The sequence below is a fragment of the Budorcas taxicolor genome, chromosome 21 (assembly GCF_023091745.1).
Source record: "Budorcas taxicolor isolate Tak-1 chromosome 21, Takin1.1, whole genome shotgun sequence".
Lineage (NCBI taxonomy): Eukaryota > Metazoa > Chordata > Mammalia > Artiodactyla > Bovidae > Budorcas > Budorcas taxicolor.
Window position 1 is genome coordinate 26,843,691 of NC_068930.1, and position 9,756 is coordinate 26,853,446.

Genomic DNA, 9,756 nt, shown 5'->3' on the forward strand with positions numbered 1-9,756 from the left:
GGAAAGATTGAGGGCAGGAGGAGAAGGGGATGACAGGATGAGATGGTTGGATGGCATCACCGACTCATTGGACATGAGTTTGGGTAAACTCCAGGAGTTGGTGATGGACAGGGAAGCCTGGCGTGCTGCAGTCCATGGGGTCGCAAAGAGTCGGACGTGACTGAGCGACTGAACTGAACTGAAACTATACCTTGGTGATTTACCTTTGGCTTGAATATATTTGAGAAACATCTATATTTATATCTAAAGATGTAGATTAAGGACACTATTCATCTCAGTAATGCCTTCTTTATGACAGGACGGCATCAGGAATTTTTTTTAACTGATCTTAGTATCAGATAAGAGTTGTGCATCTCTTAAGCAGTTGGCCTGTTTTCAATCTGACAAACACTATGAACTGTAACTGACTGGCCAGCTTTCCCTTTTTGTAATAGTTGCTAAAATGATCAAAATTAAGTCTGTAGAGTATGCATAGCATGCATTTTTATATTAGCTTCATTTTGACTGCTTTATTTCTTACCTCTGTGTTTCTTGTTAGACATTTTAAATTGTTTTTTGGAGCAATGGAAGTTATAAATAAATACCAGACTATAAACTGTAAGAAAGGGAACTCTGTGTTTCTTATATTTTTTCCCATATCTTTCCTACAGCACCAGGCTCAGTTTGGGCACCTGGCAAAGATTTAATAAATACACGTTAGCCAACTACACAGCTCAGTACAAGTTTCTAGCTATTGATAGGGAAACCATTTTCATTTCTAGTAAGAAAAAAGGCTACTTAAAAATCCAAGAATCACCTTGATTCATATTTTACATACATGTTTTCCCCACATTTTATTTAATTACTAACACTGTTGCAATTCAAAAAAACTCTGTAAGCCAATATTTACAAATTATAACTTAAAATTAAACATAGTATTACCACAGTACTTTGCATTTTAAAATTAATGTTTCTAATACACTACCTCTAAGAACCAGAGCACAGAGAAATAATTACAGGTCATCAAACTATTTCTGATTTTTTCCTGAAGATGAACAGCTTTCCAAAATATAAAACTCAGGTTACATTTAATCCAATTTAAAAATTAAATGACTAAGGTACAAACTTCATTGTAAATTAGAAAAATCATAAGATTATGTACAGGAAACTGTGTCACTACTGATTTATTCATTTTACTCAAAAACATTTACTGAGGGCTATATAATAACAGACAGGTCCTAGAAATACAAACACAGACAACACTGCCCATAAAAAGCTCATGGTTTGGTAATAAAATGATTAAAAAGTAATGTCATAATTATAACAGCATTATACATTAGGCATGATTTGATAACTATCTCTAAAGATGGCCCTAATAAATCATGCTTTCTATGATCCAGACCTTTACACAGAGCTGTCCCATAATGAATCTGGGCTCGTCCTGTTTGATTCCCTTTAATCAACAGAACGTGGCAGAAGTAACACTATGCCAGCCTGGGGCCTAAACTCTGAGGATGCAGAAGCTCCTACTTTTGTGCTTTCAGGAGCCATGGCCTGCTGCTTGCCAGGAAGTCAGGCTAACCTTGCAAACATCAGCTGGAGGAGCTTTGGAGAGAGAGAGGCTCAGCCAAACCATAATCTCAATCAAACCCCCAGATGACCCTTGCCCCAACTGTTATCAGACTGACTGCATGGGAGACCTGAAGAATATGCTAGAAGAACCTCTCACACAGTTGTGAAAGATAATAAGACTATGTTTAAGCCACTAAGTGTTGGAGTTGCTTGTTCTACAGCAACAGATAAAAAACTTGATACAAGACATTACATGAGGCAGCAAATCTGCTGGCAGCGATGTTTCATAAAGAGATAAAGCCTCAAGTATATCTGAAAGGTAATTATTAAGTCTGTAAACCTTCTAGGCAGACAAAGAAGTACAAAGGCAAGGAGGCATTAGAAGGCAAGTATTAAAATAAGAAAAAGACCATCAGCAGAACTGGGGTACTCATTAGATGGAGAGGAAGAGGAAGAGATACCAAATCATACAGGTCTTGCATATCGGTTAAAATGTTTAAATGCATCCCATACGCAAAAAGAAGTCATTAAGAGATTCAGGGGAGTCCTGTAATAATGTCTAGATATCAAAGAGATAACTTTGTTAACAGCGTGAAGAATGAAGCGAGCTGAGTCTAAAGGCAGTGTGATCTGTTTGAAGCAATGCAAAAAAAAAAATTGAGAGAATTGAGCAGAACCTTTAAGATTGGTCCAAACAGGATGAGAAACAAATGGAACATAATGGAACCAAACTACAGCCTGGAGCCAAGCCCACCTGAGTCATCCCCAAATGACCCACATAACAAGAATATTCAGAGGAAGAATACACGATTACTTTTCTAAGCCCCTGATTTTTGGGGTGCTTTATAGCATTGTTATGACAAAAGCTGCCTGAGACAGGACATAGGAAGTATGCCTGCCTCAAAGACTGTTCTGAAATTTGGGTTCACACAAGGTGCTCAGGAACAACAGTAAGGAGAACATGGCAAGCACTCATTAAGTGTTAAGATATTTTTACTGTTGACAGTCCATCTGCATGTGTACTAAACAGACACTCATTTGTGATTGTCCAGTTGGAAACGGGGTTTGGGTTGAGCACAAGTTTCACGGTACCGCTGGGGCAGTATGTAGAGCCACAGGTTAATGGGAGAAAGGAAGACAACAGTTGTCACCTGCTCCTTTTACTCCTTCCACAGTCTAATCTCCAAACAACTGCCAGGAGTTTTTAAACCAGATCATAGCAACCCCTGATTCCATGGAGAGACAAGCTTGGTGGGCTATGCAGTCCTGGTGGGGCCACAAAGAATGGGATACTACTGTATGACTAACACTCACTTTTCCTATCAACTCCCTGTTCAAAACCCTTCAAAGGATTCCCACTATAGACAGGGGAATCCAAGTCCTTCCATGGGCTCTACAGCTGTGCACAATCCTGGCCAGCCTATCTTGTTAACCTCATCTTCTACCACTTCCCCCCTTATTCTATCTGTTCAGATCACACTGGTTTACTCTTGCAGTTTGTCTAACAGGAGAAATTTTGGGCCTTAAACACGTTTTTCTTGAGATGAATGGTCCTTCTCCTACAGGTTGATCATCTTTCCTTAAAACACTTATTTGTACTTGACATTTTGTCTTTGTTTCTCCCTACTAGATGATTAACTCTGTGAGCGTAGGGACTTCCTCTTGTTCACTGCTATATCCGATATCTAAAACAGTACAAGGAAGGCAGTGTTTCTCAAATGAACAACTAAGAACATCACTTAAAGGTCTGGCAGATCAAAATGAGCAGTTTCTTAAAGTGCTTCAAACTCAAGTTCAAAAGCCTTTAAGTAATGTTTAATTCAAGTTGTAAACATAAAAGTATGCCCAAGCTAACCTGCTTTTCAACCTCAGTAAGTACCATGACACATCTTTTTGTCACACAATAATAGGTAAATACAGCATCTTTGCTTCACAACCAGCCAATAACCTAAGTTTAAAAATCAGTCCAGAGATCACTTTCAGAATAAAACAATGACTAGAGCCTGAAGAAGTATAAATACCATGACCACATTGAAACTAGAAAAATTTCAAGGACTCAGATGAATCCACTTATTTTCTATTCGTGGGAAACAACAGACTGATTAACAGTTTCAGTGAAAACATGAAACCAGCATTTTCTCTCTACATTCTCATCCTAGCAATCTCTGTATTTTTTAAGAGAAAAAGTTACCCAACAATATTTAGATCAGTGGCTCTCAAACGTAGCCAATATCAGATTCAGGGAAAGAATTAAATACACTCTCAAGGTCCCACTGGCAAACATTACAATACTGTGAGGAGGAAGGAAGAGAATTAAAAATGTAACAGGTGATTACAATGAAGGTGAACCAACAATTCATTAAAAAGTACTTCCAATTTAGAAAATCTAAAGAAGTAAAACCAATGCTCCCAGTCAACTTCAAACCAAATCCCAAAATGATCTAGATATTAGCTTTTGAGTTGTTGTTTTTCCTTTTATAAATGTAACTGAACTAAATTACAAAACATATGAGAAACAAATGAAAAACAAGTCAACACCATCTTGCCACTCCAACACAACTTTGGTTAGCATTTAGGTATATTTCCTCTCTCCCTTTCTCTAAGTATATCTTTGCTGTTTCTTTTCTCAGTTTTTAACTACTGTGAGCAATTCAAATGCTAATTATACATTTTTTTTTTCACAATAATGTTATTATCTAGTCTTCATGACTATCATACTTAGCAGCTGCACTCCTGCTAAGCCACTTTAGTCAACTCTCTGCAACCCTATGGACCACAGCCCGCCCAACTCCTCTGTCCATGGGATTCCCCAGGCAAGAACACTGGAGTGGGTTTCGGTGCCCTGCTTAGCAGCTGCACCACACGCCATCAATGGACCTATCGCTGGTAAAACCACTCCCTCTGCTACACTGCTTCCTCACTGCTATAAACAGTCCCCCTTAAATACTTTTGTGTGGAACATTTTCAGTACTTGACTACTTCCTACCTGTGGGGAAAATAATCTACAATGCCAAACTGTTTTCCTACCACCTTTGTTGGAAAGGTCTTGCCAGATGTTATCTTCACCAAAAAAAAAACACACACACACAAAAACTGGAGGGCTTGTAAGAAGAGGAAAAGTACTATACTTTTAATTTGCACTTCTTTAATTGTTAATGAGGTTAAACACTGGCTGCTAATTATACTTTTTCTTCCCTAAATGATCTATCCTGTCCTTTATTCATTGTTTAATGGGATTTTGGTATTACTTTCTACCTGTGTTAACTTTGTATTCCATTTCCTACTGATCTCACTGAGCTATGAGCCTTTGTGGAGAACTTATCTGTTCCCTGACCTACCTGTTATGCCTCAGTACCATCCAAGCCTGTTGTTTTAACAATACATTCTATTCAGGCAGCTAAAACCATCTCATAATGAAACATACATGGTCTCTGGTATGGGCTGGCTCTATTACCTCCGTCAAGTTACTTGACTTCTCTGGGCCTCAGTCTTATTATCAAAACTGTATAAAACAATACTTCAGTGCAGTTCAGTTCAGTCGCTCAGTCGTGTCCGAGTCTTTGCGACCCCATGAATTGCAGCACGCTAGGCCTCCCTGTCCATCACCAACTCCCGGAGTTCACTCAAACACGTCCATCGAGTCGGCGATGCCATCCAGCCATCTCATCCTCTGTAGTCCCCTTCTCCTCCTGCCCCCAATCCCTCCCAGCATCAGGGTCTTTTCCAATGAGTCAACTCTTCGCATGAGGTGGCCAAGGTACTGGAGTTTCAGTTTTAGCATCATTCCTTCCAAAGAATACCCAGGACTGATCTCCTTTAGAATGGACTGGTTGGATCTCCTTGCAGTCCAAGGGACTCGCAAGAGTCTTCTCCAACACCACACAGTTCAAAAGCATCAATTCTTCGGCGCTCAGCTTTCTTCACAGTACTTACACCTTCCTATATGGACTTTTGTGAGTAATCAGGTAATAATGCCAGACTATTAGCTCCCTCCATTAAATAATATTAATCAGAAGTCAATCTTCTATCCTCACATAATCAAAAAGCCAATTCTAACACTGATAGGAAGATTGTTTTTTTTAGCAAACATAATCTTGTCCTCTGGAATGCAAGCTAGCTAGAACCAAACTTACTTGTTTAGGTGTTTACTTTCTTGGATCATGACAACTAATATTAATGGAAAAGGAGTAACAATTTACAAAATAATAAAATTAAACGGTCATCGGTCTTCCAAGACTCCGCAACTACCCCTCTCCCCCAACAGAAACCTAAAACGTCGCAAATAGGCCATCAGGGCGATCTGACCCAAACTCTGTTCTCATCACGTCCCTAATTCCCTAAAATCCCCGCTTCTGGAAACGGGAAAACGCAGGCTCCTGGGCCCCAGACACTAGTGTTTACCCTAACGACAGGCAGGCAGCCGTCCCGGCTGACGAATGTCGGTTTCGACCTCCCCGAGCATCACCGACGCGGGAGGAAACTGAGGCCGGGGGGTAAGCAGAGCCTCGCCCAAAGTCACGGCTGGGCGGCCGCCCTCACCTCAGCAGCGCCAGGAAGGCGGCGGGCTCCACGTCGGGCAGCTCGATCTCGGCCGACGTCGTGGCCATGCCGCCGTTGAACATGGCGTCGAAGACGGCGCTGCCGGCCGCCAGTACGAAGCGGTGGGCCGGGATGCGCTGCGGGCCCCCGGCAGGGCCGCCGCCGCGGCCCTTGCCCAGCACGAAGCGCACATCGCTCAGGAGCTCCGAGTTGAAGAGGAAGGCGAAACGCTCCTTCAGCGACGCCTTGGTCGCCTGCCAGTTGTACAGCGGCTCCCGCTTCAGGGGGAGCAAGGGCCCTAGAGAGGAAGTCGACGGCGGCGGCGGCCCCGCGGCGCCCGGCTCCGCTTCAGCCCCCGGGACCTGCTCGCCTGTAACTGCTGGTCCGAGCGAGGCCATCCTCCAGCGGCGCAGCTCCGCGAGCTAGAGAGAGCGGTGCTGCCGCCCAACCGCCATCGCCGGGGCTGGCACCGCCTCCCTACCTTCCGGGAAAGGCGCTTCCGGAAGCCGCGCGCCTCCGCCGGCCCCTCCCCGAGCTGTCCGGCGCGCGTCCCCGCGCGGAGGCGCGTCCCCGCCGCGGGGCCGGAGGTGGGAGTTCTACCGGGCCTGAAACGCTGGCCCCTTCCTTCCCTTAGGCCGCTCCTCAGCAACTGCAGCGCCTCCCACTTGTATCCAGGGCGAGTTCCTAGGCTCTCCTTCTGGGAGTTTCACGTCTGGAAGAAGAGGGGGCGGAGGGCATGGCCAAGAAAGGTCGTGAGAGGGGAGAAGGTGATTTCACGTGGCCCCCTCCTCTAGAAATCCTCAAAGTCACCCCTCCAGAGGGGCACTGTTCCTGTGGTAATACTGGGAGCAAGCGTGGAGCCCTTCTACGTCTAACAGCCTCCCCCTATCCTCCTCCCTCTTTTGCCTCTATTTTTGGTATCTATATAGATCAGGGATTCTTTTTTCTTTCCTTTTCTTCTTCTTTTAAAAATGTGTTTGAATTACCCAAAATTGACCGTATTCTAAATCTCAAAAAACAAACAAAACCCCTCAAAGTTACCTAAGTAAATTAGGGCTCCCCTGGTGGCTCGTGGTAAAGAATCTGTCTGCAATGCAGGAGACCCAGGTTCGATCCCTGGGTCGGGAAGATCCCTTGCAGAAGGGAATGCAAGTATTCTTACCTGGGAAATGCCATGGACAGAGGAGTCTGGCAGGGCTACAGTCCACGGGGTCGCGAAAAGTCAGGACTGAGCAACTGACACTTGTATCTGGTAAAGGACAATAAAATCATAATAGAAAAAATAAAGACACTGCACTATTAAAGCTTGTGGAATGTGATAAAAAATTGAGTGCAAAGAATAGCCAAAAGCACTTCTTGGCCAAACTGAAAATAAAAATAAGTGAATTTGAGGATTCTGGGAAGATAGCAGAGTTTGGATAATCAGGAGTCTGTCTTCCTACGTAAACAATTTCACTAGTAGAATCTGTTTGCTGTACTTACTCTAGAACTATGGACTCTGTTGAAGGCTGGTAACTTCTAGGGGAAGACTTGGAAAGCAAATTGCTGTTGATTTTGATCAGCTTCAGCTCTTTGCACAGTAGCAGCTACATGTCCTCCACCACCAGCCACATGGTAGTACACACCTCTGTCGCCTACAAATGGCACTTGCCATCTACCTCTGCAAGGATCAAATTATGAGCCACTGCAGCTGCTGATGTTCAACACCCCCTGAAAGGAGTTCAGGGTGGAGATCAGGAATGAGGCCCTCTGTGCTCTGGGAGAAACTGGCCAAACAGGTCTTCAGATAGATATTTTCAGGAGATGATTTTATGACCCCAATCCTTGCCTCTCCTTGTATCTAGAAAAGCACTAAAATCCTTCATGGTGACGTCTGCTCCTCGTGACTAACAGTAACCTTCTGCAAAATATATGTCCTTGATTGCATGTATTCCTCCCTTCACCAAAATCACATCTATATTGACTGTCCCTCCACTGCCCCCCCCCCACCCCCCACCATGCCTCTTTGGAGCAGTTTCTCAAAGCTCTCTGAAATGCTGTCTCCCGGGCTATAGCCCTCATTTTGCTCCAAATAAAACAACTCACAACTCTCACACTGTGGATTTTTTTTTCAGTCGACAGCTTGTAGGAGCCAAGGAGGGCAAAAAGGCACCTATCCTCCAAATATTGGGGATCTGTATTCAAGAGGATTTCTGCTTCTGAACACAAAGGCACAGACAAAGAGGGTGAGCTATTGTTGTTGGGGTACCTCTCTCCACTGCTGCAGGATGCTTAAGCTGAAGTGACTTCCAGGGGTTTTAAAGGACCAGCTCCCTTCCCTACCCCTCCTTCATTTTCACTTTTTCCCTTTTGTGGAACCAGATAGTAAAGACTAGTGTATTAAAAAGCAACTGTACACATGGGAAAAATTAGAGTGACCATACATGCCCAGGGAACGGCAGAGAAAATGCCTGAGAAGACCTTAAGTTTACATCTCAGGCAGGTCCTTGGCAAAGAGATAGATTTTAAAACAATCAGTGCAGGAGACACAGGTTTGATCCCTGCTCCGGGAAGGTTCCACATGCCGCAGGGAAGTTAGGCCCAGGTGTGACAACTGCTGAAGCCTAAGTATCTAGAGCCCAGGCTCCACAACAATAGAAACCACAGCAATGAGAAGCTTGCGCACCGCAACTAGAGAGTAGCCCCTACTTGTCTCAGCTAGAGAAAGACTGCTTGCAGCAACAAAGACCCAGTGCAGGCAAAAATAAAATCAATAAATAAAATTAATAAAAAATTATTTTAAAAAATAGAAAACCCTGGGGGAAAGGAGAATCTGATTTCCAAAGTCACCATATTACTAGACTCGAATGTCCAATGTTCAACAACAACAAAATCACAAGTCATACAAAGAAATAAATGTTTGTTTGACCCATGCAAACAAAAAAATAAATCAGTAGAAAGAAACCACTTCTACAAAAGACCTAATGGCAAATATACTAGACAGACTTTAAAACAACTATTTTAAAGATGGTCAAAGAACTTAAGAAAATATGGATAAAATCAAGAAAATGATGTGTGAACAAAATGGAAGTATCAATAAAGAGATAGGAAACCTGGAAAGAAACCAAAAAGAAACTCCAGAGCAGAAAAGTACAACTCAAATAAAAAATTCACTAAAAGAATTTAAAGGTATATTTGAGCAAGCAGAAAAAAAAAAAGAATCAGCAAACTTTAAGATAAGACAACAGAAATTATCAAGCAGAGAACAGAAATCAAAAAGCTTGAAGAAAAGCAGAGAAAAGAAAAGCAAACACCCTAAGGGAACTAGGGACTTGTCTGGCAGCTCAGATGGTAAAGAATCTGCCTGCAATGCAGGGCACCTTGGTTTGATCTCTGGGTTGGGAAGATTCCCTGGAGAAGGAAATGGCAACCCACTCCAGTATCCTTGCCTGGAGAGACCCATGGACAGAGGAGCCTGGAGGGCTACAGTCCATGGGGTTGCAAAAAGTCAGACACTACTGAGCAACTAACACTTTCACTTTAAGAGAACTATGGCCCCTCAATGACTTCCCTGGTGGCTCAAACGGTAAAGCATCTCCCTGCGGTACAGGAGACCTAGGTTTGATCCCTGGGTTGGGAAGATCCCCTGGAGAAGGAAATGGCAACTGACTCCAGTACTCTTGCCTG

At 43.3% G+C, this 9,756-nt stretch overlaps 1 protein-coding gene across 1 annotated transcript in view; it reads right to left on the minus strand.

Annotated features, from left to right (window-relative positions):
* Positions 1–6,560, minus strand: part of BTBD1 (BTB domain containing 1) — a 47,233-nt gene extending 40,673 nt beyond the window's left edge. The window contains exon 1 of the mRNA XM_052659417.1: positions 6,091–6,560. Within this exon, the coding sequence (XP_052515377.1) occupies positions 6,091–6,488 (398 nt within the window). The 5' untranslated portion in view covers positions 6,489–6,560. The remainder of the gene's footprint in view (positions 1–6,090) is intronic.
* Positions 6,561–9,756: the final 3,196 nt, after the last annotated feature.